The 27,845-nt window shown below is 37.9% G+C and overlaps 2 protein-coding genes across 4 annotated transcripts in view; one reads left to right on the top strand and one right to left on the bottom strand.

Annotated features, from left to right (window-relative positions):
• The window catches only part of Kiaa1468 (KIAA1468 ortholog), an 81,341-nt gene extending 71,242 nt beyond the window's left edge, over window positions 1-10,099 (bottom strand). Inside the window, exon 1 of the mRNA XM_013018894.1 lies at window positions 9,349-10,099. Within this exon, the coding sequence (XP_012874348.1) occupies window positions 9,349-9,880 (532 nt within the window). The 5' untranslated portion in view covers window positions 9,881-10,099. The remainder of the gene's footprint in view (window positions 1-9,348) is intronic.
• A 251-nt stretch (window positions 10,100-10,350) lies between these two features.
• Window positions 10,351-27,845, top strand: part of Pign (phosphatidylinositol glycan anchor biosynthesis, class N) — an 84,934-nt gene continuing 67,439 nt past the window's right edge. For 2 of the 3 annotated variants that reach the window (XR_001175166.1, XM_013018869.1), the window contains exons 1-7: window positions 10,351-10,492; window positions 17,276-17,409; window positions 18,518-18,768; window positions 21,582-21,703; window positions 22,361-22,459; window positions 24,325-24,431; window positions 26,985-27,109. Coding sequence is in view for 2 of the 3 variants with exons in the window: in XM_013018869.1 (XP_012874323.1) it covers window positions 18,548-18,768; window positions 21,582-21,703; window positions 22,361-22,459; window positions 24,325-24,431; window positions 26,985-27,109 (674 nt within the window). In the remaining variant the exon portion in view is untranslated. Of the gene's footprint in view, window positions 10,493-17,275; window positions 17,410-18,517; window positions 18,769-21,581; window positions 21,704-22,360; window positions 22,460-24,324; window positions 24,432-26,984; window positions 27,110-27,845 lie in introns of those variants that run through there. The other variant, XM_013018870.1, reaches the window with a different exon arrangement.

The raw sequence follows: 27,845 nt of genomic DNA, 5'->3' as shown, positions 1-27,845 counted from the left end.
CTCAGCACCACATAAGCAAAAAGAAAAAAGCCAGAAGTGGCACTGTGGCTCAAGTGGTAGAGCACTAGCCTTGAGCTGAAGAGCTGAGGGACAGTGCCCAAGCCCAGAGTTCAAGCCCCACGACTGGACCAAAAAAAAAAAAAAAGACAGGGACATAGAAATTACAGGTGGTATACACCTGTAATATAAGCAACGAGGTTGAGACAGGTGGATCCTGAATTCAGGGTCAGACTGGGCTAGAGATCTTGTATGAAAAATTTTTTAAAGGAGGAAAAGAAAAAACAAGTTCATAAATGTTAAGTCTATTTGTATTAATATTAATATATTTATACTGCATTTACATTAGTATTAATAATTGTCTCATTGGAGTAGAATGTTGAACTATTTTCTCACAATATATTTGATTTTTTATTATGGAAGCTCTATCATTTAAAAATCCTGTAAGTACTTAGCTGTCAATTAAATGGCAGGGAAAAAATAACCAACTAGATTTAAATTATGATTTTATAATAAAGGACATTAAATGCCTAAAAATCTGTTATGATAAATGATATAAAATACATACTACATTTATACAATAAAGACACTGTTACTAAGGTAAATGGAGCTTTGGCTCAAGTGGTAGCAGATTATCTGCCTATCTGTCTAGCAAGCACAAGACCCTGACTTCAAATTATTACTACCAAAAAAATAAAAAAAATCATATTTAAGCCTAAGGTCATGTCTAAATATATTATGCACTTAGAATAATGTCTAAATATATTATGCACTTAGAATAACTTATAAAGTTCTTCTAAAATATGGATGCTGAAAGAAATATGACTAAATGTAATTTTTCTACTTTGGAAGCAATGTAAAATTATATTATTGAATGAACTTTCAATGAACATTTTCTTTTAGGTGGAGAGAGTACTTATGAATATCCCAATAAAACCACAATGATACTCTATCTTCCACTTTTATAACTCAATCTTGAAATATATGATATGGCTACAAATAGTAGAAACAAGCTGGATGCTGGTGGCTCAGGCCTATAATCCTAACTACTCAAGAAGCTTTTATCAGAGGATCATGGTTCAAAGCCAGCCCAAGCAGGTATATCCATTAGACTCTTAGCCACCAGAAAGCAGGAAGTGGAGCTGTGGCTCAAAGTAGTAGAGCACTAGCTTTGAGCAAACAAGCTCAGAGACAGGCACCCCGGCCAGAGTTCAAGCCACATTACCAATTTTTAAAAAAATAGTGGTAACACTGGTAAAAGAAACAGGAAAGACTTGAAGCACTTAATATGCTTGAACTGAGGTAAAAAGTTAATGTCTGCATATACTAGAATCTAGGCAAATAACAAACAACAACAAATGGGGAAAGTCCTACTTCTGTCCATCGCAAACTCACATTTTTAATTTCTGGATCTTCAATTCTCTAATGCTGGGGCTCAGTGTCCAATGGCTAGTATTTTCAAAATATTTGAGAAGACATTTTAGAGACAGCCCAACTCCCTAATATTTTTTCTTTTTTTCTCTCTGTGTGCTAGGAAGAAGGGGGACTTACAAGAAGGGGATTACAAGTGTGACCCACGGACACTCAGCTTTAATGCTCTAATTTTTAAAGCTGTGAAAACTGAAGGCTATGTATTTACTCATTAATGCTTACTAATCTACGTTGAACAGTATACAAGTAAAATTCTGAATTAGTAAAAATGTTGGAACAAATTAAAGCCACAGGGCAAGACTAAAATTGGTGGTCCAGAAATGAGCTAAAGGCTCAAAAAATAAGGCAGCACACAAGTACAGAACCAGGAAATGGTTAGAAACAATATGGAAAATTTCATGACATTACCTTGAGCAATTTTATACACCCACAACAGGACTAGCTGGTTCCAAGAACAAATGAACATCATTTTTTACTTCCTAGAACTGTTGAAATACTAGATGAGAAAAATCTGAAAGGCTACACCCTAGACTGCAACTGTGTTCTATTCTTTCCAAAGGTTAGCCATTCTTTTTTATTGTCGGTCGTGGGGCCTGAACTCTGGCCCTTAGTTCTTCAGTTTAAGGCTTGAGCCACAGTACCACTTCCAGCTTTGTTTATGTGGTGCTGAGGAATTGAACCCAGGACCTTATGCATGCAAGGCAAGCACTCTACCACTGACCCACCTTTCCAGCCCAAGCATTCTTCATTAGAACAGAAACTTAAATATAACTGTGCAGCAAAGCTTCAAGATGAAAAAGACAATGCAAGCTAATTTGGTTTTGTTAGATTATTTGATTCAGTATAGCTGATAGTATACTTGACTTTTAGTTGATGACTACCTGATCATAGTCTCATTTGAATATCCTACAATTATATATGCACAATATCATGATTTTGATGAAGTTTAATGCTGTGCTGTGTAGTATGACCACTTTACAATGCTTCTGGCAGATTCTTTACCACTTCCCTTAGTATGTGTTATATTTTGACATTTTATTTTTTTAATGATTGATTTTATATCACTTGGCTTGGCTTCAAAATAGATTGGGTATTTTAACAGTTCTACTAAGTTAAAATAGTTTGCATCATATTCTTCTGAAATAACCTAACTTTTGTAGAGCTGTGTTTTAAAGCACACATATGCAGCATTTATGGTTTAGCAGAAAGTGCACAGTACAGTGGCTCACGCCTATAATTCTAGCTACTCAAGAGACTGAGATCTGAGGATCACGGTTATCTGGAATCTTAGTACTGTTACTTATAACCTGGTATGTAGTAAAAGACATAGAAAGTGGGCCCCCTTATTTCCCAACCAGAATCTTAATCTGCAAGAACAATTATTAGATTATTTTGTATGTATCTTTTTATAAGCATGTTGGCATATGCAATTTCTCTTTCCTTAATAGATAGAATCTTAGCATACATATATTGGCGGTATTCTAATTTATCTGCTTAAATGTATCTTGTATTTGGTGATATTTTACATCAGCACACATATATTCCTGTTTTAACTAATCTATTGTTGGACATTCTGTTTGTTTTCAGCCTTTAATATTTTTACTTAAAAAGCTTTTTTATTTTATTTTTTTGCCAGTCATGGGGCTTGAACTCAGGGCCTGGGCACTGTCCCTGAACTTCGCTCAGAGCTAGTGCTCTACCACTTGAGCTATAGCAATACTTGCAGTCTTTGCTGTTTATGTGGTACTGAGGAACCAAACCCAGGGCTTCAAACATGCTAGGCAAGCACTCTACTACTAAGCCACATTCCTAGTCCAGAGCTTTTATAAAATCTAGGTTTACTTGTTGTTGTAAAAATAAACATGTCTTAAAAATAAATATAAAAAATAAAAATAAGTGTCTTAAAGGTGCAGGGGGAGGGAGGAGTTGGGGAAGGAAGGCATGGTAGGGGAAAAGTAAAGGAAGGAGTAACAATGCTTGATAGGAAATGTACTCATTACTTTAGTCATGTAACTGTAACTCCTCTGTACAGTAACTTTACAATAAAAATATATTTAAAAAGGTGCAATGCCTCTTCATATTTATATAAAGTAATATACATACTGAAACAAACTCCAAGATATGAAAACAAAAGACTTTTATTTTTCTTTTTAGTTTTTGATGACTCTTCTTTACCTTATAAACAGTATATTCACATGTACATCTTTGGGAGGTTGAGAGGGAGGGCACAGAACTTGATGGAAAAAGAGCAGTGGAGTTCACTGGACATTGATGAAAGTGAACTATACAAATTGTGGGTGGAGACGGGAGGGAGGGACTAAGAGAGAATTAGAGAACAGATGACACTGTTCAAAAGGAAATATACTCATTACCTGACTCACATAAATGTAACCCCCCACCCATACACCACCTCTATAATAACAATAAAAATGCATGTCTAAGGGGCGCTGGTGGCTCACAACTGTAATCCTAACTACTCAAGAAGCTGAGATCTGAAGATCAGCTCAAAGCCAGCCTGGGCAGAAAAGTCTGTGAAGACTTTTATCTCCAATAAACCACTAGACAACTGGAAGTGGTGCTGTGGCTCAAGCGGTAGAGCACTCCCCTTGAGCTGAAGAGTGCAAGGGCAGCACCCAGGCCCAGAGTTCAAGCCCCACGACCCGGGGTGGGGGTGGAAGCATGTCTAAAATAGATCAGACATGGAATTGGAGGTTAGAGAACATACACTTTTAAAATGTGAGTGATATTATCAAAGTACTCTTTTTTTCCCCTGTTTTTAGGTCTGAGACAGTTTTGAAACTTGCAGTTTTAGTTCATTGGCTAGCACTCTATCAACTGAGCCATACTCCAACCCAAAGGATTGGTTATCTTATTTTTCTCTTTTTTTTTTGAACAAATTACTCTTAAAAGAGTGTCCTACCAACACCATGTCAGTGTATAAGTTACCTTTCAGCTAGAGTATAAACAAAATTACATGCAGAAGAAAATATTACTTGTAGAAAAATCTGTTAGGGAGAATCCAGTGAGATAGCAGATTAAAACACAAAACACACAGATCAAGCCAGATTCATGACTGTAATCATAAATCACTCAAGAGGCTGAGAATTGGGGTTTGAAGCCAGCCTTCAAAGACAAGCCTTATCATCACTTGATCTGTGAAAAGCTAGTGTGGCTCAAGTGGTAGAGCACTAGCTGTGAGCAGAAAATAGAGTGAGGTCCTGAGTTCAAGCTTCTTATTACCTCCCCCACCTCCCAAATCACATATCAATCAATAGCAAAGTAAAAGAGGGCCGGGAGAGGAGGGCTATATAAGAGGGTGAATAAGGAGTAAACTTGTTTTGATATAGTTTATTTGCATGTATGAAATAGAATGAAATCTGTTTAAATTGTTTTAAGAAAGGGGAGTGGGCTAGAGGAGAATAACAGAGAGGTTGATTGGGATACACTGTTTACAAGAGCACTAATATCACACAAAACTCTTCTGCAGAACTACAGCTTTTTAAAAAGAGGTTGTAGAAGCCTTTGTAGGATGTTAAATTAAGGCTCTCAGAGGAACTGAGGGTGCTCACTGGCTCTGTGATGTGCCCAGGTATCTGAACACAAAATCAAAGATCCAGAGAACCTTATATCCACAATTCAGAGTCCACAAACATAAATTAGTAATTCTCAAAAACAATGACAAAAATCACCTATCAACTAACAAGTCTACCAGACTCTCTGAGCTTATTCCATGGCTTTATTCTATGCTTTAACTCAATTTTTCTACCTCTACTCCTTTGCTTTTTACATATTTCTCTGTAAATGGCAATGTATATGGATTAAAAAATATTACTAAGTTCAAAATAAAAGTCATCTCCTGGGGCTGGGAAGGTGGCTCAGTGGTAGAGCACTTGCCTTGCATGCCTGAGGCCCTGGGTTTGATTCCTCAGCACCACATAAGCAAAAAGAAAAAAGCCGGAAGTGGCGCTGTGGCTCAAGTGGTAGAGCGCTAGCCTTGAGCTGAAGAGCTGAGGGACAGCGCCCAGGCCCAGAGTTCAGGCCCCATGACTGGACCCCCCCCCCCCAAAAAAAGTCATCTCCTTTTATGTCACATAGAAAATTGAGAGCTAATACCTAAGAAAAACTCAGTAAGATGCTAATTTAAAACATATATGGATGTAATTATCTCTATAATGTACAGTCAAATAGAAATGCTATCAAGTTTTTCAAGTGAATTTCAAGCACAGATGTCTATCCGTTTTCAAACTTTTTTGTTTGTAGGAAGACCTGTCTTTGAAGCAGGGTGAAAAAATAGGATGAAAATAATAAGGTGAAACTCTTATTGCTTTATTATTATTTAGTTAGGACAGCAAACACTCATTAGTCCAGCTTAATCCTATACTATTAGATACCTCCTAACTTTCTTATTTCTCACTATTAGCAAATCAGAGCTAGTGGCCTCTAGTATTTCACTTTTTCTCATAAACTAAATTACTGTAAAATGAGTTTTGAAATTATTTTACATACTATTCTCACATCAACTTTATTAATAACAAGGCTTAAAAGGTGATTCCTGAGCTAGATGTCTGTGGCCCATGCCTACTGACTCAGGAGGCTGAGATCCAGGGAAAGAGAGCTTTGGCTCAAGTGGTAGAGTGCCAGCCAAGCAAGCAAGCTGAGCAGACTTGAAGTCCTGAGTTCAAGCTGGGTATTGCCTAAGCGCCCAAAATCCAAATCAAACCAAAATAAATGAAAAGTGATTTACCCAAGGTAGCAAATCTTGAAGCAGGAGACCAAACTGAGAGTTAGATATTATTTCTACAAGTCCACTGGTCTTCAAATTGTAGGCCAAGTGGAGAATTGCGTTGATGGCACAGACCTGAGGTTGCTTTATCTTGCCACAGCAACTCAATTACACCCTTATTTCTCTATTTTGTTCAGGACAACATATGTCATGAATCTTACTGTAATTCACACATCCCAGCTCTAAAACATTCTCCTTCATTCTATTATGGCTTAGTATTCACTTGTGCTGATTCCTGGGAAGCATCATTGCTACATTCAATTGTACAGTAGATTAATTTCTAAGAACTCTGTGACGAGTTTCTCAAAGAAAATAGCCAACCAACCCAAAGTACACTCAACTTGTTCACATTGTCCTTAGCTTAGAAAGTATTTATGTGGAATTGGAGAGTAGTACTGTCTCCTGTGTCAGTAAAATGGGGCCAGCTAATTGCAGCTGGGAATGGTGTCTCACCCCCTACCATTCCTGCTATTATAAAGGCAGAGATGCAGAAGGGCATTGTTTGAAGACAAGTCAGTGAGACTGTCTCAATCAGTGGTGAGGGCTTGTATTCTTAGCTACCAGGGGAGGTTCATGGTTTTAGTGTAAATAATTTAAAAGTCACATGTAATTATCAAAGCTCACTGTACTTATTAGCAACTCAGTAAAAAAAAAAAAAACTTGTGAAAAAAGCTGTTCGTATTTAAGACCTTTCTCTATTTTTCATTTAACAAAAGTTCTCCAAATTAACTTTTAGCCTAAAAACAGAGAGCACAATGTTAATCTTTGACATTAAAAAGGTCTATCTTCCCAGGCTAATACATCCTGCTTCCCTATATATTGCCACAGAGTTTAAAAATGTCATACTGGATTTTTTTCAACTATCTAAATTGAATCATTTTATTATGTGGTGAGCCAGATAACAGTAAGCAAGGTAGCTTGATGTTCCCAGATAATGCATTATGCAAGGAGAAACAAAAATAATTTTTATCTTTCTTTCCTTCTCTCATTCAGGATAATAACGTTACTAATTATTCAAAACCACTACTTATCTTTGAGAGTCAAACTTCTCCACAAGGGCTATTTCATTTCCGTAACTGACAAGCATTTTCGAATACATACCATTATGTATCTTTTACCACAGAAAGATATTCTCTAACTCTCATTTGGAGTTATTAGAGTTTGAACTCAGGGCTCTACCACTTGAGCCATGCACCCACAGTCTTCAACCCTCCCTCCCTATCAAGAAGGTAAGCTCCATTATACTTTTGTTTCCATGTAACCCTAAGGCTCAAAGTTTCAAATGTACAATGTAAAACTACTAAGTATCAAATATATTTAATATAAGCTGCAAGGAAAATAGGCTACATTTTTACAAGAATTATTATTAATCTTGAAACAACTGGAAAGCCATGGGAAGAAAAATGAGTTAGGCAATAGATATATTGAAATGTTAGTGGTCCAGACAACAGACAACCCCATTTATCTAAGAACAGCAAACTTAATACATTTTACAAATATTCTGTCGATATTTTCTCTCTCAAAAAGCAAAAGCATCAGACCCTCTCTCAACTTAAGACAGGAAAGGAACCCTTGTGTAAAGCAGGAGGGATGAGAACTGGGAAGAAAGCAACATGAAAGGGCAGCAATGGTGACACTTAGGAAGGACTATGGGACACAGGGAGGTAAAAGTACCTTCCATAGGTGCTGGGAAAAACAGCATGGTCAATGGAGAGAGGAAACAGAGGAAGGTGAATAATTCAAGAAACTGTCAAGCTCATGGTGAAATGACTGCAATCAAATAAAATCCAAAAGAGCTAAAGGCTCTATGATGGATGGAGGTTTGAAAGTGGCACAGTAGAATAACCAAGCAATCAAATTAACTAAGCCAGGGAGTGTGTGAAACATTTACAAAGGTGACATTGGAGCTAGGCCTTGAGGAGAGAGGAAGCCTTTGCCAGGGAGAATCATGAAAGAATTCAGAAAATTGCTCTTTGTCATATTTTATGTTTAAAGGTGAGCAATAAGAAAATCTCTTCCTGGAAAAGAAGACTGTCCTACAAACTATGGAAGTTATATCTACTGAGAAAATTCCTTATCCAAAAAAGAAATGTGGTTCTTTTGGGAGTACCACTGTTTTTTAACTCTGGGACTTGAGCTTGCTAAGCAGGTGCTCTACCACTTAAGCTCAGTCTGGAATTTTTGTGTGGGGCTAGTCTGGACATTGATTTCCAAGGTATACCTTCGAAGTAGCTAGATCACAGATGTGAAACACTAGGCTTGGCTTATTAGTTGAGATAGCGTCTTGCTGCCCAACCTGTCCTTCCTCCCAACTGGCCTCCAACAAGATCCTCCAGGGCCCTGCCTCCAGGACACGTGGGATTACAGGTATAAGCCACCTTGGTTAGCCAGGATGTATCTTGATAAGAAAATGCACTCTTGGCAGTTCCACTACCTCTGCGTTTAACAATTCGAATTTCTGGTGCCATTAAAGTGTAAAGACTTTTTAAACAAACTTTAAGCAGCAAAAAAATCCAGTCCCTTCTTTTTTCATTACTATATATTAATTGTACAAAAGAACGTAAACCCCATTTCCTGAATGAACGACAAAAAAAAAAAAAGTCCCAAAGACAACAGGTTCTTCTTAGGTGCATCTGGCTTTAGGAGACAGAAGCAACATTTATTTCCTATACCTTTTCTCTTGATTGTGAACCAAAGAATGACTGAGGGCAGTTAGAAGAACACTGTTTCCTGGATTCAGGAGACCGGGGAGTGGGTGGGTGGGGGGAGCGCAAAAACGTTTAAAGCAAACGTTTAGGTCGCGTTCTCAAGTCCCGCAAGAACCTGTAAACTGCAAACTTGATCATTTATAGGAACCGACTCCTATGGGGGTGGGGGTTGGGGGTGGGGATCCCAGGAGCAAGTGCAACACCCAACTGGAGGCCCGCAGGAACAACAGATACTGTTGGATTCCTTGGCGTCTGGCAAAATACACTATCTCCCAACCCAACATTCACTGGCCCCCAATGACATCCCCGCATATATAGAAAAAAAAAACCCTTCCTCAGAAGTCCCCCCCTCACCAACCCCGCCACCCCCACAGTAACTCCCCACCATCCCAAACAACCCTGCGGGCGTGACAGGCAGCACCGACTTACTGAGCTGTCCCCCGCCCGACGCCGTGCTCGGCTCCCGACCTGCAGCGCCTCCGATGCCCGCCGCTCCGGGGATCCCGGGAGCCCCGATCCCCGGCGGGGTACCGCTCTGCCTCTCGAAGTTGCCTGGATTGGAGAAGTAGTCGCGCAGCCGAGGCAGCTCGCGGCCGCTCTCCAACAGTTCCGTGTGCAGCTCCAGGGCAGTCAGCAGGTACTGATCGCGCAACAGCTGGGCGGCGATGGCATCGATCGACAAGCGAGCCGGGGTCTCCCCGGCGCCCCCCAGGGCCATCGCCGCCGCCGCCGCCTCCGCCGGGACCCCCGGCCGCGCGCCGCTCCCCAAGGCCAGGGGATCCTGTGGCGACAGCGAGCCCGCAGAGCCGGGGTCCAGGCCCACGCCGGTACCCAGCCGAAGTCCTGCCCGCCGCTCCTCGGTGGCCGCTACCTCGTCGTCGTCCTCATCCGAATCGCTGAGGAACGGATTCACGCCGCCGCCGCCGCCGCCGCCGCCACCTCCGGGCGCCATCGCCGCCATCTTATCCTGACCGGAGAGTGGGCGCCTCCCTGGCAGGCGCCAACAGGCCGCAGCCTGAGTCTGAGCGTCGGTGGCCTCGCAGCACCTACACCGCCACGGCCCAACCACGTCCCGCCTCCCCACCTGGAGGCTAGGCCCTGGCTCGGAAGTAGGAGGTCCGGGTGCGGCAACACCCACCGCTTCAGCAGCCGCTGCACCAGCAGCCGGCTCTGCAGGCGTCTTCCTGGTCCCCAGTCTCGCGAGAACTGCAGTGTGTCCCGCCCTCTCCCCGCCTTAACCCCGCCCCAGCACGCCTCAGCCCCGCCTTATCTCAGCCCCAAAGCTCCAAGATTGAAGGACCCGCTCCCGGCTCAAAAGCAAAACCCCGCCCATCACTCCTCCTGATTGGCTGGGATGCCAGGGGATTGGCCCGGGAATTATCGTGAGAGTTGCCGCGGCTCGGGAAGTGTCGGGGGCGTCTGGTGGTTGAGGGTCGGATGTGGAGGTGGTTTTAGGGACACCCTGGTGGTTGTCCGTTGCGTGGGCTGTGGGGAACCCTTCCGATAGCTCCATGGCCTTTGGTCCTGCCTTCACGCTGAGGAGGCCTCGTTTCCGAGATCAGGTCTGACCCAGGTAACGTCCCGGGACCATCGCGCTGAAGCGCGGCGGCCCCGGAGCCGCGGCCTCGCGGGAACCGTGGTCCCGCGGATCCGCTCCACTGTTTGCTCTCGGTGACGTCTCCTCAGCGCGGAGGCCGAGTGCCCCGCACACGCTGGCCAGAGCCGGGCTTCCTGCCCTTCCCGCCCTTCCCGCCCCTGTGTTTTGTCCCCGTGGAGGCCTGGCGACAGCCCCGAGTGGCTTGGGTGTGGACGAGGGCTCCCTCCGCCCGTGGGACGCGCGGTGCGCCGTGGAGTTTGAACGGAAGATGCAATGCCCAGCGTCGGTCGTGGCAAGAGTGTTAAGTACTCGCTCACGGAACACCTGGGACTCACCACACAATTCTCACAGCAGGGACTTTTCTCTGGAGAGTAAGCTGAAGCCCAGAGATTTTCTAGGACCCGTCCCCAGGAGCTCCACCAATAAGTCTTCAAAGGAAGTCCCGTCATTTGTGACCCATCCCAAGCCATCCTTTTCCCACAATGCCCTGCACGCTCTCTGCCTGGTTGGTTGAAGCTAGGATGGAGGTTTTGCTTGTGGAACTTGATTTTAAAGGTGGAGCGCTGTAGGCGTATTGATTTCCTTTGTGGTGCCTTGACACTGTAGTCTTTAATTGGGAAGACTGGCGCTTATCTTTTCCATTACCTTTTGGCTACAAGCTGAAAAAAGCAATGTTTTCCAATGGACAGAACTAGACAGCTATTGCTGATGGCTTATTTTCTCACACAACTTGCTACTTATGCAGGTTTTCAACTTCCTACTGTCCAGCCCTCAGTAGGCACCAAAAACACATAGGCAGCTGTAATTATGACTATCAGGCAAGTTACATATTACACTGAAGCAGTAAAGTATCCTTTGTGGAAAAATAAAAGTAGAGCATTCTTATATAACCTTAGGTCAGGTTATTGGTTTACAGGTAACATATGCCAACAGTTGTAGGCTTCAGTTTCAATTGAACCAGGTTCAGCAAACTGAAATGTCCATTTGAATGGAACTCTGAGCTATTTTTATTTTGGCTGGTACTGGGCTTGATTGCTTGCTCGCTTAGCTGGCATGCCACCACTTGAGTTATTCTTCCAGCCTAACTTTTTGCTGGTTCTTTTGGAGATAGCGCATCACAAATGTTTCTGTCCAACATGGCAGTGTCTTGCCATCCTCCAGATCTTAGCCTGCCCTTGCTTACTTTAGACTATAAATTTTTTATAGGACTACCTCATGATATTCTATGTTAAATATTTTTCAGTGCCACTTGTTGAAGAAAATACGAGAAATTCCAATGTTAGGGAATAATACCAATTATATCAATGATATTAAAATGACCGATACTCTATCCTTTTACATATTTTTTTAAATCAAAAGGGATTGCCGATCCTTATTTCAGTTTGCCAAAGTGATTAAAAGTTAAACACTGGAATGGAGGATTAGGGAATGACACAGGAAAAGAATGGTTAGTTTGTACAATAGAATGGATTGTACAAAAGAATGGATTGTTTGTACAATATATCCATCTCTGTAATGCAAAATATTAGAAATCTAAGCCTAAGTTAAAGTCCCAACTATACATATAAATTATGAGACCTTGAAATAATTCAAGCCTAAATTCTGTCAAACTCTCTGGCATTCATCTGCTAAAGGGGACAATGAAAGGCATAAAATTGAGAATATTCTTGTCACAGTGGTAAGCCTAAATGTTAGTATGGCCAGTTATTAATTAATGAAATAGTAGTTACTGAAACATTTTTAGAAACCAAATAGCTACTGTTTTAGCAGATAAAGCCTGAAAAAGTAATTAGGACAGCAGAGCTAAAAGGAAATACCCTTAATTTAGGATCTGAGTTCTAACAGTCAGGTTGAAAATAGATTAAAAATGTTTCCTTGGAGAACTGTAAGAAGTTGGATGTAGAAGTTCTTTCTTGATGAACATAGAGAAATGCGTTGTTTTTACTACATCTAATGCCTATCCTGTAAGCGTGGGCTTGTTTATGTGACCTTGCAAGCCCATAACAAATGAACTGGCCAGTCTTCCCAGTAGGTCCTGGGAAGTGCCTAGAGGGATACCTCTATATACCCCCATCAGAACACGTTGTTTTGTTTTGTTGTACCTGTACTAAGACTTGAACTCTGGGTCAGGATCTGACCTTTAGTTCTTTTGCTAAAGGTTGGTGCTCTACTACTTGAAGCACAGTTCCACTTCTAGATTTGTGAAGGTTAATTGGAGATAAAAGTCTCACAGACTTTCCTGCCTGTGCTGGCTTTGAACCTTGATGCTTCAATCCCAACTTCCCGAGCAGCTAGGATTGTAAGCCTAAGCTGCTACCACCTGACTAGAGTAGATTTTTATTTATCAATAAAAATATGCAAGTGACACAATCTATAATAATTTCTGATCTCTGCCTATCAAAATTTATTACTAATATTATTGGGAAATTTCCTTTTTACTGAAGATTTAGCCTTTATAGCTAATGTTTTATCTGCATAATAATAGCTACTGAAATTTGTATTTTAGAAATAAAAATATAAAATTTGTTTTCCAAGCACTTTAATAATTTAAGTGTTAAAGAATATTTTTGGAGTTGGGTACTGGTAGCTCAGGCCTGTAACCCTAGCTACTCAGGAGGCTGAGATCTGAGGATTGTGGTTCAAAGGCAGCCCAGGCAGGAAAGTCCATGAAACTCTTATCTCCAATAAACTACCAGAAAAATGGAAGTGGAGCTGTGGCTCAAGAGGTAGAGTACTCATCTTGAGCTGAAGAGTTAAGGGACAGCACTTAGGCCCAGAGTTCAAGCTCAGGACCAGCAAGAAAATTAAAAAAAAAAATTAACTACCAAAAAGCCAGAAATTGAGCTGTGGCTCAAAGTATTAGAGTATTAGCCTTGAGAGACAGCACCCAGGCCCAGAGTTCAAGCCCCACCACCACCACCAAAAAAAGAGGAATATTTTTGGGAGGCTAATGTCCTAAAGTTTTAGTAATAGCTAATAATTTTTTACTTTTCAGTGTGTGTTAAACATCCAACAGATGTAAACCAGATAGATTTTATTGATGCATGAAGATAGGAAAGTTTCCAAACAATTGAACCATGGCAGGAGTTTCATTCTCAATAAATGGGAACAAGAAGTGCTTGTCTTTAAAGAGAAATATCACATGATAGTATTGCTTAATATTCATGTGTTTGGCTATAATAAGTAATGTGTAAATACCAATACTTTAAATTTACTGAGTTTTTTATGTATCAGAGATTACTAAAACATAAAATGTGGGTCTTTTTTTTTTTTTTTTTTACAGGCAGTCTTTACAGATCTGGTCTAGAATTAAAAAGAGAATCACAGCGACCTCTAGTGTCCATAGCGCATATTGTTTTTGATATGGTAAACAAACAATTCAGAAAAACCTCAGTCCTTATCAAGTGCATATAGGACTGTGATGGACATTAGTGATGTCCTGTCCTCCTTCCCTAGAATTACAGTGACGTGGTGGAGAGAGACGTTAGTCCAAACATTCAAAGACATTGTTAAGTACTCAATCCAAAGGTTTTGGTTTCTGATTTAGCCTGCACAGTCCCTAAGGAAGTGAGGTTGAAAGGAGACAGCGTGACAAGTGAGAGTGGAGGCTAGGCTGGAAGTACATTCTGTGGAGAGGACATTGTATAGCAGTGGGGCACATGGGATACTCGGAGAAATAAAGGAGAATGGTGAAATGAGCTAAACTGCAATAAAGGTTAGTATTATGGGATGAGGTTAGAAAAGGAAGCAGCGACCAGTCTTGAGTAGGATGGAGAGCAGTACAGCAGGGTCTTATACAGCATCTAAGATGTACATAACTGTCTTTTGTTTTTTTAAAAAAGCATGAAAATAATACTATGACTGTGTGCCAAGACAATATTAGGAGTCAGCCTGCCTGGGTGCAGTAGTTCAGGCAAGGGATGGCATACCTGGAGGACTACAGGAATGGGAGTAGAGTAAGACAAATGAAAAGAGCCAAGAAAATAAAGTAGACTCAATTCTTGTATGAAATATAGGGGAGAGTATGGTAAAATGAATGATGGATAATTCTGTGACTTGCATACTTCAGGATAATATGGTATCATTTCCTCAGGTATGCAAATAAGGATATGATTAAATAAAGGCAGGATAGAACAGGGTGATAAGGTAGCCTAAGACCAAATTTTGAGTAATTTCAAAATTCAGTAACCAAAGTGAGACAAGAATGTAAATAGAAAATGAAAGGAGTAATATTTGCAGAAAGGATGACATCCTGTTAAAATAACAACAAAACCCAATACAAAATAGAGCTGAGCACCAATGGCTTGCTGTAATCCTGCCTACTCAGGAGGCTGAGATCTGTGCATTTAGGTTCAAAGCCAGCCTGGGCACGAAAGTCCATGAGATAATTACCTCCAATTAACCAGCAAAAAGCTGGCTTAAATGGTAGAATGCCAGCCTGGAAAGAAAAAACTGGGTGACGGTGCTCTTAGAAAGTACCTAATGAAATACAATATGTAGTTCATTGTTATTAATTGAAAGAAGGCATATATAGTGATATACAAGGGAAAATATTTTCCTAAAAATCTCCTATAAAGAGCAGTAATGCTCATAAGAAGTATTCTTGAAGGTCTTTACATGTCTTTTTACATGTTAAGTGATACTTTGTTTCACTGAATAAAGCAAGCCAATTTTAATGTTTAATATTTCTAAGATATTGGTCTAAGATACTAGATTTAGTCAAATATGCTTTTATTCTAACAGAGGTTAGTCAGATTTCACCCACATGAAATATATTTACTTTTTTCAAGAGATATATTTAACAGTAAAATTTTGTTCTATTTTCTTTAAGTCTAGGAAAGTTTGTTTCCCGTTTTAAAATAATTTTATATGGTACTTCTTTTGCTTTTTTTTTTTGTTTTGTTTTCATGCTTACACTGGTAGGTTTCCTCTAAGGTTGTCCAAAAGAGTCTTAGACTATCTTGGTGTTGAACTTTGATACCTCCTGATGGATCTTGGGGCTTTCTTGAATTATCCTGAAGGCATAGTCAAGGAGGAGAATTTCAGTATATCTTAAAATATTTTAAAACAGGAGCTAAAGTTTATATATATATGGTAATGGCCATGAAAATATTTAAAAATTTTCATGAAATAAAGTGAACACATTGAATAATAATAAAAGATATTAAAAATTCTGTTTGAAGTATTGCCTGAATATTATATACCACATCTCCTTTTTATTTATCCAATTTTCTTTGTTATGCTATTGGAAATGCTATTGGAAATGGCAGCTTTTTCCTTAGGATGGCTTATGAAATAAGCAAAGAAGAGAAATATTTATTGCTGAGTTACTGAATTAATTTATTGTTAGGAGAATCAATGTTCAATTAAAAAAATTGTTTATACAGATGTCAAAAGCAGTAAAGGTGCCTATAGCTTGTGAATTAATGGTTGTACTTATGGTTTGTTTAAAACATAATATGAGATATATTTAAGAATATACAATTATATATAATTTTTAATTATTCACATTGAGTTTTGTATGTGTGTCAGTACTAATGCTTGAACTTAGGGCCTTAAGTTCCTGCTTGGCCTTTTTATTTTTTTCTCTAGGTTGTAGAGCTTGAACTCAGGTCCTGAGCACTGTCCCTGAGCTTTTTTTGCTCAAGGCTATGGCTCTACCACTTTAAACAACATCTCCACTTCTGGTTTTCTGGTGTTAATTAGAGATAAGATTCTCACAGACTTGGCTACCTGGACTGGCATTGAATCTCTGTCCTCAGATCTCAGCCTTCTGAGTAGCTAGCTGAGCCACCAGCACACGCTCGCTTGTCTTTTAGTTCAAGGCTGGCACTTTAGTACTTTTGCCAAACCTCCACTCACATACTTTGCTGCCCAGCTTGGCTTCAAACATCCTCAGACCACAGCCTCCTGAGTAATTAAGATTAGAGGTATGAGTCACCAACTCCCAGCCACAGTGATGCTTTTCATAGTGAAAAATTAGAAAAAATTCCAACCTTAGATTCATCAGGAAAATAAGACTCTGTAGAATAGAATACAGTGTGGTAAGTGATATGTGGGAAAATGTTTAATTTTTGAAAAAGAAATGTTAATGTATGCAAAAGAAAAAATGAGTAAGGGCTGGGAAGGTGGCTCAGTGGTAGAGCGCTTGCCTTGCATGCCTGAGGCCCTGGGTTCGATTCCTCAGCACCACATAAGCAAAAAGAAGAGAAAAAAGCCAGAAGTGGCGCTGTGGCTCAAGTGGCATGGTAGAGTGCTAGCCTTGAGCTGAAGAGCTGAGGGACAGTGCCCAGGCCCAGAGTTCAGGCCTCATGACTGGACCCCCCCCCACAAAAAAAAGAAAAAATAAGTAAAATTGTGTGCTTTTGCAAAATGTAGATAGGATGAAAATTGTAAGAAACTATTAACAAAGACTTTATTTCAGGTGGTAGAAGGATAGGTAATTTTCCTATATTATTTATTAACAATTTTGTTATTTATACTTAGAATGCCATTATTAAGTTTCTGCTTATTGTCTCATTGAGCTCATGTAGATTAAAAAAGGAGCAAACATTTACACTGAGACCATTGCTTTTGATTATAACTGCTCACTAAGGAACTTTTATGTTCTTTGGACTTTGATATTTAGTTTACTCTTGATTTTCTAAAAAAATTAGCATATGATTTGACCTTTTTGCTCTGTCATATTTTCTTTGTTGTATGGGTTTTTTATTTACCTTTGATAAGCATTTTTTTCTAATATTTCTTTCATTATTGCAGCCTATTTTGCCATCCTTTTATTCCATGGTATGATGATTCTTCAGTCCTGGAAAAAGATGTGTCTATAATTCAAATGATTCTGTCTTTGGTATATTTCAACCCAGGGTCATTATATGTAGCCAATACTGATTCAAGTAAGATCAAGTTCAAGTGTTTTTTTTTCTTTCTTCTTTAGAGAGATCTGTTAACAAAAGCAAATTAGTAGACTGATGTGAAAAATCCTCCTATAGCAAGTTTGATGGCATACTGTTTAATGGCATACTGTCTTACAGTGTTATTGAAACCTTTCGCTTTACTGAGTTGTCTTTGGGATTTGTAAGCTTGTCATATCTGTGACTATATCTCCCTGGTACTTTTTGCCTCACGCTCATAATTATGCTGACATCATGTATAGAGAACATGTTTTCCAGGGCTGAGGACCGAACCCAGGACCTTGAGCTCGCCAGGCGGGTGCCCTTCTGCTGAGCTAAACCCCCAGCCCCGAGAATATTTTTACTGAATGAATAAATGTAGCCTTTTTTGTATTGATTCAGGGACTAAAAATAGAGTGCAAAAAATAGAGTGCAAATTTTCTGAAGCACAGATGAAATTTAACTTCCTATGTATAACTCACCTAAATGGATAGAATAGTTGATTCCTTTCAATTTTGTAATAGGCAAGAGAGCCTCTTGGCTCTTTGAGCTGATCACTACAGTAAAAGATAAAAACTAATGAAATTCAATCTACAAATATTTAAATAATTATAAATAATAGCAACAACTGTAACATGTACAAGCAAGAGTATTATATATATATATGTTTTTTAACTGAACCTTAATTCATTTTAGAGATGGTTTAATTCTTTTTTGCCTCCTTGAAAATTTTAATGTGCTTAGTAAGGACTTAAACTTATTAACGGTTGTTAGTCCTAATGAACATTTTTGAAATTTTTCCTTGGTGTAGTTTGCTGGTTTTTTTTTTTTTTCCTGGCACTATCTCATTGTTAAATCATGTTTATTGTTACTATTGTAAGTGGAAGAGGAGGTGGGAACTATCTAATATTCTGTAATACATGTCCTATGGAAGGGGTGGCATTGATCAAGATGAGCTGTACTTATAAACTGATTTGTTAACTTGAAGCCCCTTTATACAACTACTTAAAATAAAATAAAATACATGTTCAATTTATATGTACTTATGAAAATATGTGAAAACACATATGTATTAAGATTTATTTCAGTTTAATTTTGTTCCCCGTTTCAGGTTTTCTTGAAGATCAATCAGTTACGGGATATGCTGTTATTCTTTGCTTTGGGATTGCTCATACATTTTGTGTTCTTTGCCTCCATCTTTGACATTTATTTTACATCTCCGTTGGTTCATGGAATGACTCCTCAGATTACACCATTGCCTCCTCCAGCAAAAAGATTAGTGTTGATTGTTGCCGATGGCCTTCGAGCAGACACACTTTATGAACTGGATGAGAATGGAAACACTCGAGCACCATTTATTAGGTAAGCATGTCAACGGGTACAGACTGTCTCTTAGAAATGTTATTCTGAGGTCAGGTAAACAGCAAAATACCTTACTGTTTGTCTCACAGGGGCGCAGGGGTGATGAGAAAGAGAAGAGACCCTGCCACGTTTGCATTTCTATATTAGCCCTAGATTGCCAGTTTGTTTTCTCTGAGTTGTTATTTTTATTATGGTAGAAGCTGATACCAGGTGAATCAAAACATATAGCCCTATCTGATTTGGCCTACTCATTGTAATTTTTCAAACCTAGCTAACAATTTATTATATCTGCTATTTATTAATTTATTAAAATCTGCTATTTTTTCTTGTGATGAGAAGAAATAATATTAAATACTAAATGCATTGAAGTTTAACTAGAAAATACAGAATTTAAGCCAAAATACAGCTTGAATACAGCCTGCTATAAAGTTTATTACCACTGTTCAATGTAACTTTGGCTTTTACTAAGTGGCTTTGGAAAGAGATGTTTAATTATTTTGGCTTACAAAGTTATTATAAACAATTTATCTTTTCTGATTAATATGAAGTCCCTCAAAAACCCTTCCTAATGATTTATGGAGAGGTTAAAATCAGATTCCAAAGGAGATTTATCTAAATACTTATCTACTTATCTGTCCCCAACTGTCAGCATTACTTTCTGTCTAGTTTAATATTTTTTCTTTCTTTTTGTTAGTCATGAGTCTTGAACTCTGGGCCTGGGCACTATCCTTCAGCTCTTCAGCTCAAGGCTAGTGCTCTACCACTTGAGCCACAGCACCACTTCCAGCTTTTTCTGCTTATGTGGTGCTGAGGAATCGGACCCACGGCCTCATGCATGGAAGACAAGCATTCTACCACTGAGCCACCTTCCCAGCCCTAATATTTTTTCTTTTATGTATTACTTACTGTTATGTAAGTCCCATGAGGGCTGAGACTTATATAGACTATTTTATACCTCCCAATGGGAGGTATGACCAGGGGCAGCCCAGGATGTGACCTTGGAGAGGGGGAGGTGACTGTTTCCAGGTGTGCTGGTTACCTAGGTAATGCAGGTACTGGGGGGTGAGGGTGGGGGAAGACATGCAGGTGTAGGGGAAGGTATCTGCACAGGGCCTACATGGCCCAGGGCGGACCTTACAGTTACTATGTATGTGTTTTACCCAAATTAGTTTTATAAGGTTAATCAATATGAAAAGAATCTAAACCAGAAACTATAAACATTTTTTTTCAGAAAATACTGAAAGTCAAGTGTTTATGTCCAGTACTACTAATGCTTGTGTATCCTGTGTTTCTTCTTGCTCTGCTGGCTCTCTTTCTGTACTAGCATCACTAGTGATTTTTCTTTATTCCCTACATTTTGCTAATCACTGTGACACAACATAGTATTGATAAGTTTTAGCAAAATAAACATTTTTCTGCCTTAATCTCAAATTTAGGAATATGATTAAATTTGTAATTAGGAATACAAGCTGTTTACCTGCTTGGGGACTCATCACTGTAATCCTAGCCACTTACTTGGGAGGCAGATATATTTGAGGCCACCCTAGGCAAAAGGTTTGCAAGACCTCTTCTCAAGTAATAACCTGGGCATAGTGTTGTGCATCTGTCATTCCAGCCAAGTAAGAGGCTAACATCAGGAGGATTTTAATTCTAGGCCAGCTTGGGCTTAAAAAAAAAGGAAAAAAAATGTTGGCATGATTCTATCTAAGTAGAAAAGACTGAGTGTTTTGTTGCACATCTGTCAGCTACACTGAGAAGTGTAAATAGTAGGATAATGGTCCATGCTGGACCTAGCAAAAAAAGATTGTATCTAACAAATAACCAGAGGGGGGAAAAGACTATGACCTAAGCAGTAGAGTGCTTGCATGCCTAGCAAGTGTGAATTTCTGAGTTTAAACACTAGTGCTGTCAAAAAAAGAAATTTTCAAAAATTGTTTAAAAAGTTTTTCAAGCTGGGCGCTGGTGGCTCACGCCTGTAATCCTAGCTACTCAGGCTGAGATCTGAGGATTACGGTTCAAAGCCAGCCCGGGCAGGAAAGACCGTGAGACTCCTATCTCCAATAAACCACCAGAAAACCGGAAGTGGCGCTGTAGCTCAAGTGGTAGAGCGCTCACCTTGAGCTGAAGAGCTGAGGGACAGCACCCAGGCCCAGAGTTCAAGCCCCATAACCGACAAAAAAAAAAAAAAAAGTTTTTCAACAAAGGGTTGTATTGTGAATATCTATATGCATTTGTTTTCAGCTTTTAAAAGTCTCTCAACACACATACACAGCTCATACACATGTATACATAACCCTCCCACACATATACCCACAAACACATGTACACATACAGGGCTGTGTGTATGCATATACTTGCTTTTAATTGTTTTATTCCTGGATTATTTAGAAGCAAGATATTGTGACATTTCACCTCTAACAAACATAAATCTCTTAAGAACAGGACTTGCTCTTAAATAACCACAATACGATCATCATACCAAATGAAGTTTGACATTGATGTAATGGTATCTTGTATATTAGCTACACATACTTTAGTGTTTTGTGACTTACACCTTTAATGCTGTGTTTGTCTTGGGATTCTATGCAGTGGTTAAGCGGTAAATTGTGCCACTTGGGCTTCCTGTGCTTCTGCATTGAATTTATGGCATGGGTACTACAGGGGAGTCAGCTAGGTTTGAAATACTCCTTACCATCTCGAATTTTAACGTTTCAGTCTTGATTTCTTCTGTAATAATGTTACTTTTCTAAAGCCTTATAAGAGCAGACTATGATAGTAGAGTCTACTTGCTATTCATCTGTGTTATCATTTAGGAACATTATAATGCATGAAGGCAGCTGGGGGATATCTCATACACGGGTGCCAACAGAATCTCGGCCAGGTCATGTAGCCTTGATAGCTGGGTTTTATGAAGATGTCAGTGCAGTTGCCAAAGGTATTGTCTGCTTAAACTTTTTTAATTAAATGAAATACTTACCATATAAATGTATTTGCCACTGTATGAATAATTGTAAGTACAAATGTATTTGCTACTTCTTTACTACCAAATTACTCATAAGCTGAAAAGCATGTTTTGAGATACTTTTGTAATGTGTTTTTTTTTTAATTTTAATTTTATTGTCAAGGTGATGTACAAAGGGGTTATAGTTACATAAGTAAGGTAGTGAGTACATATCTTGTCTAACTTGTTACCCCTTTCCACATTTTTCTGGTAAAGTGTTTTTGTATGCCTTGTTCCCATGACCACAAATTGATACTGATTCTGGAATTAAGCTTTAGTCTTTCCATTTTCCTGTGGTACTCAAAGAATATAGTTGGATGGATGTTTGACATACCTACATACTACGCTTGAAAATTAAAAAGTGATTTTATATTTTAGTAATGACTTTTATTACTCTTTAAAAATACTAATATAAAATGTATGGCAAAATCTATAATTTAAAAACCAGTCTAAAGATTTTTCCTAAAATCAAGATTCATTACATTCATTAGTATTTCATCTCCAGGTACTGTTATTTGAAGAATATATCATTTAGAGATTATTTGCCATGGTTATTTATTGTTCTTATTGCTTTTTTTTCATTACCGGAAGGATGGAAAGAAAACCCTGTAGAATTTGATTCTCTTTTTAATGAAAGCAAGTACACATGGAGCTGGGGAAGCCCAGATATCTTGCCTATGTTTGCCAAAGGTAAGAGTCATTCATTATATTACTCAGGTGCACTAGGTTGTAATAAATCAGTATTTATCATTTTATCTGTTACTATATTTATTGATTTTAAGAGACATGTTTCCATCACACATCTTTGAGGATGTGTGTTACAGTGGATAGACATGCCAGTTTAATTGGAATCATTTTTTACTTCTTATTTATACTTAACAATACTAGCACATCACACTCTTAGGTAGTACTGTGTACTCAGTAAAATAGTGTATGGCTCTGTCACTTAACTTTACAATCTTAATAGCTGGTTTTATAAAGTTTTCAGTTTTCCTTTTTGAAAAATGCAACAATAGTAATGTTTTTAGAGTTAAATTAGGAATTCCTCTGAAACATTTATTAAAGTGCTTATCACTTACCTTCATTATGGTGATAATGTTGATGTGTGATTCATTGTACTTTACAACCAAGAAATTGTAGGTATTTATAAACATATTAAATATTAAAATTTACAATTCCTATTTGAATGTATTTACTATGCCATATATTTTACATTGATATCTACGGCATTAGTGGATTTTAATATATTGAAATGCCATTATATTCAATTATATTTGCTGCAATTGAGTATGATATTTAGATGTGCTGAATTTGTTCATTTCACAAACCTGAATGTATTAGATCATTTCTCAATGAAAAGTATATATAATAAATATATATATCATATATATACACACTGCCATTAAATGCTTTTTACTGGTCAGAGTGACTGATCATTTCACTATATGGAAAGTTTTTGTAACATTATGCTTAACCATGGATATAATTTGAATAATTAGAACCCTGAAGATCATTACACATCTATATTTAATGTATTTTCATCTACTATTCATAGAACATTATTATACTCAGTAGAACAAAAAAAATCTGTTTACTTGGTGGTAAAGACTGATTAAGTTGCTATATTTTACCAACTTCATCTTCCTACTTCTGCCTATAACTAATAGAACAGGATCATGCCTGAATCCCACACAGTCCAATCAGAATGTTGTTCATCTTATAACAGACTGCTGCTTAACTTTGGATGTGGGAAATAAAATGACTGAGCTGAGAAATAGGATCATTAGACTTGACTTTATATTACAGGGATCATACTACCTTATTATAACTTTTTCTGTGACCAACAAAAGTTTTATCTACCCCAGAAGTTGGTCAGATTATTAACAGACCTTGCAAATCTCTAAGATTAGTGTGTCATTGACCTCTTTAAACGTTTGGCATAGGCTTTTTTTGCCTTTTATTTAGTAAAATACATGGTCCGTATGACAGATGAAATATTTGAATTTTCTTCTAGTCTTAAGGTTTATATGTCTGATATTTTCATCTAGTTTAGATTATATTACATTTTATATATTATACCATGATACAGTTTTTAAATAGTTTATTAAAGGAGATAAAATTTAGTGCTTATTTTTGTTTAATTACATATTAGAATTTTTACTTTGCAAATTAGTTAACTTATATGTAACATAACTATGAAATGAGAATAAGCTCTTATGAGGGCAAAAATGATATGATAAGGTACATAGCACTATTTCTTGATACCTAATGTGTTAATTATTTCTCAACCTTTTTTCCCCTATCAGAAATAAAGTGCTTTGTAAAAAATTTTGGTTACTTTAGAAAAAATTTTAAATAATGCCAAATGTAATTTGTAATTGTAATTCCAGCACTCTGGAAGCTGAGGCATGAGGTTTGATTGAGCCCTAAAGTTCAAGACTAGCCTGGGCAACAGCAAGAGAGTAGTCCCAAAAAATGTTTGTATGATTATTTCATACTTTATGATAGGTTAAAAGATTCTTTTAAAATGTATGCTTCCTAAATTTCCTTTGCAGGTGCTAGTGGAGACCATGTTTATACATACAGTTACAATGCTGAAAGAGAAGATTTTGGTTCCCAGGATGCAACAAAACTGGATTCCTGGGTTTTTGACAATGTTAAGGTGAGTGGTAATCTTCAAAACATATATTTACGTAAAGTTCTGACAATGGATTTGTTAGTAAATACATCTTAGATATATTATTTTTACATATCTATGTAGTATCTTCTCCATTTAGTAGTCGTTTTTAATTTTTTTAGTTTTCTTGTAAACATGCTCCTCAGTATGTACCTGCATTTTTCTTTGCATTTACTTAGTAGAAATTAAGTACTTCATAAATTTTTTGCTGAAATATATTTCTTTTGTCAGGGATCTTTCTCCTTTAGTGTTCTTAACTTTTTTTCACCCCAACATGCAATTTAGTCAATAGGAAAAACTTTCAAATTAAATAAAGCCTCTTTAAGAAAATAATTAGCAAATTATTTTGCTAAACACTTACTAAAATAATTTAGTTATATTAGCAGCCTTAGGCTTCTAATTTCTATGTTAACTGAAATACTCCAAAATCATGGTTTTGATTCCTTATGAATGGGCAGGCACTGACCATATGTGCATACCTTTCCTTTCTTCATTTCATCAGTGTTGGTGAGATATGATACCGAAAAGAGAAAAAGGTTATGGCCATGATTGCTTCATACAATATGGCAAAGATATATATTTAATCAGTAACAATAATTCAGGTCATCAACAGTTGTAAGAAGTGAGAAGCAACATACAGACTAAGAAAATTCTAATCTGGACCAGGCAGTTACCAGGATGTTTTCCTGAGAGTTATGAGATGATCTTTGAAGAGATAAAAGAAGGAAAGGATATAACTGGGGAGAACTGGTGTGAAATTGTTGATTTAAGGCTGACAGTATTATGTAAGTGTTGAGTGTAAGGCACAAGCCAGCCTAATGGATTTGAGGAACTGAGAAAAGAGAGTAATGTGACAGGATCTTTAAAGTGGGTCTAGAGAGGAAGTTGAGAGTCTTATCGGGACTTTATGGTCAAAAACTGATGCAAATTTAGGTTACATTCTGTTGCAAATCTGTGAAAAATTCCATTCACTTCTTTTTGGAAATGGTGTAAAATTCACATGAAATTCACCATCTTTACCATTTTAAATTTGTTTTTATTAGTGTCAAATATATTCTCACCATTGGATAACCAATCTTTAGAACATTTTTATCTTGCAAAACTGAGAATTTATTAACCACTTAATGATAACTCCTCTCTCCTCCTTCTCCAAGTCTCTGGCAATCTCCATTCTGCTTTCTTTTACTGTGCATTGGGATTGGCTCATTTTACTCAGAATAATGTACTCAAAAGTTCCATGTCATATCTATTTACGTCTTAAAATTCAGTTTATTTCCTGCTCCCAGTTTGACTTAGATAAGCCTGTTTTGTGTTCTACAACTTCTGTTTTAGTACTTAATTATGCTTTAGTATGAGTTATTGATTCATTGGCCCATTCCCCTTTGATCATGTATCATACTATTTTTTTAACTCTAAGCTTCTATCAAGGAATTTGTTGGTGCGTAGATATGTGTATTAACTCAGACTAGGTGTAGTCTTGTGTGGTAGAAAACACAGGACTTAGGTATGTTTACATCTGACTCAGGAAAAGTAATGCTAGATATAGGCAACCAGGAATTGATTCAGCCTAGTATGCTAGGCAGTGTCATCAGGACCTAGTTTTCTAAAGTTCTTTTCTGTCCTCAGAGAGTGATTTTTATTTTTAGGTCATCTTGTGGTCTCAGATGGTGCTTCATTTGTAGTCTTTTCAGTGTTCTAGGGCAGCAGCCGGATGAGTCCAAAGGACCTTCTTTCATAATGAGTTCTATCTTTTTCAAATAACCAGTGGTTCCTATGGTTCACATAGATCGTTGTTGTTGTTGTTTGTTTTTACTGGTGATTGAATTTAGGACCTCATGCTGTTTGGCAGGTACTCTACCATTGGAGCCATGCCCTAGTCCTTTTTGCTTTTGTTATTTTTGTAATATGACCTTATGTTTATGCCTAGGCTGTCCTCATCCTCCAGCCTATGTCCTGACTGGCTGGCACTACTACAACCTATTAATTGGTTAAGATGAGGACTCACTGACTTTTTGCCTGGGTTGGTCTTGAATTTCCATCCTCCCGATTTTCTCCTCCTCCTGAGTAGCTGTGATGAAAGGCATGAGCCACCATTCCTGGCTCATTTTACATATCATTGATTGGAGTGCTTAAATCTCATTGGCCACATCCCTAAAGACATGTCTGGCTGGAAGAAAAGATGGGAAGGAACTGGAGATGTGGCTTAAGTGGTAGAACACCAATTGTGGATTAAAAAAAAAAAGCCAAGTGAAGTGTGAGGCCTGGAGCTCAAGCCCCAGTATTGAGACAAAGAAAGAAAGAGAGGGAGGGAGGGAGAGAAAGAGAGAGAAAAAAGAGAAAGAGTGAAAGGAAAGAGAAAAAAAGAGAAAGAGGAAAAAGAGCAAGAGAGAAAAAAGGAAAATCAATAGGAAAAATGGGGTGTTTCCCAAAATATGATGTCTTAAAAAAGACTTTATATTAGTAGATCTTGAGGACAAATTATTTTATTTGAGAGTAATGCATAAATTTAATTAATTTTAACTGATTTGTTACATATAGGACTTCTTTCATGCTGCCAGGAAGAACCAAACTTTATTTTCTAAAGTAAATGAAGAAAAAACAGTTTTTTTCTTACACTTATTAGGAATAGATACAAATGGACATGCTCACCGACCATCATCAAGGTAATTGTAATGCTATGTTTAATTTACTTTTTTTTAAGGAATGTAGCTTTTCTGTTTTAACTTTTAACATACTATATAATACTTTAAGTAACTGGGTAATGTACAATAAGTTCTCAGTTATATACAATAGCATACCATAGAATGGTTAAAATTACATGTACTGAAGCCACACTGAGATTGAAAATAAGTGAAACTCTTATTCTGTATTCTTCACTTATCAGGGTAGAGAAAATGTTTAATTGTATGTATATGGTTCAGAAATATTTTTCAGTACATTTTGAAGCAAATTATTTTATGGTATTAATTTTTCTATTTTGTGCCAGTACTGGGGTTTGAACTCAGGATCTTGGGTTTTTTCTCAACTTTCTTGTTCAGGATAGTGCTCTGCCATTTGGGCCATACATCCAGTCTGGCATTTTGCTGGATAATTGGACATAGAGTCTTTTGGGCTTTTCTGTCCAGGCTAGCTTTGAACTGAGATTCTCAAACTCAGTCTCCTGAGTAATTAAGGTATGAGTCATTCATGTCTGCCAATGTTTGCATCTCTGAAAAGATACATGGTTCACTGTATGTTCCATTTATTAATATTATATAAAAGAAATATAATTTTTTTAATTTAATTTAATTTTATTAGTGAACGTACTGTACAGAGGGGTTACAATTACATGGGCAGGATAATGCGTACATTTCTTACCAAGCATTGCAGCCTCCTTCTTTGATTTACCCTTCACATCCC

This window comes from Dipodomys ordii, unplaced genomic scaffold (assembly GCF_000151885.1).
Source record: "Dipodomys ordii isolate 6190 unplaced genomic scaffold, Dord_2.0 Scaffold43, whole genome shotgun sequence".
NCBI classification, from domain to species: domain Eukaryota; kingdom Metazoa; phylum Chordata; class Mammalia; order Rodentia; family Heteromyidae; genus Dipodomys; species Dipodomys ordii.
This window is presented reverse-complemented; position numbering and strand designations above follow the sequence as displayed.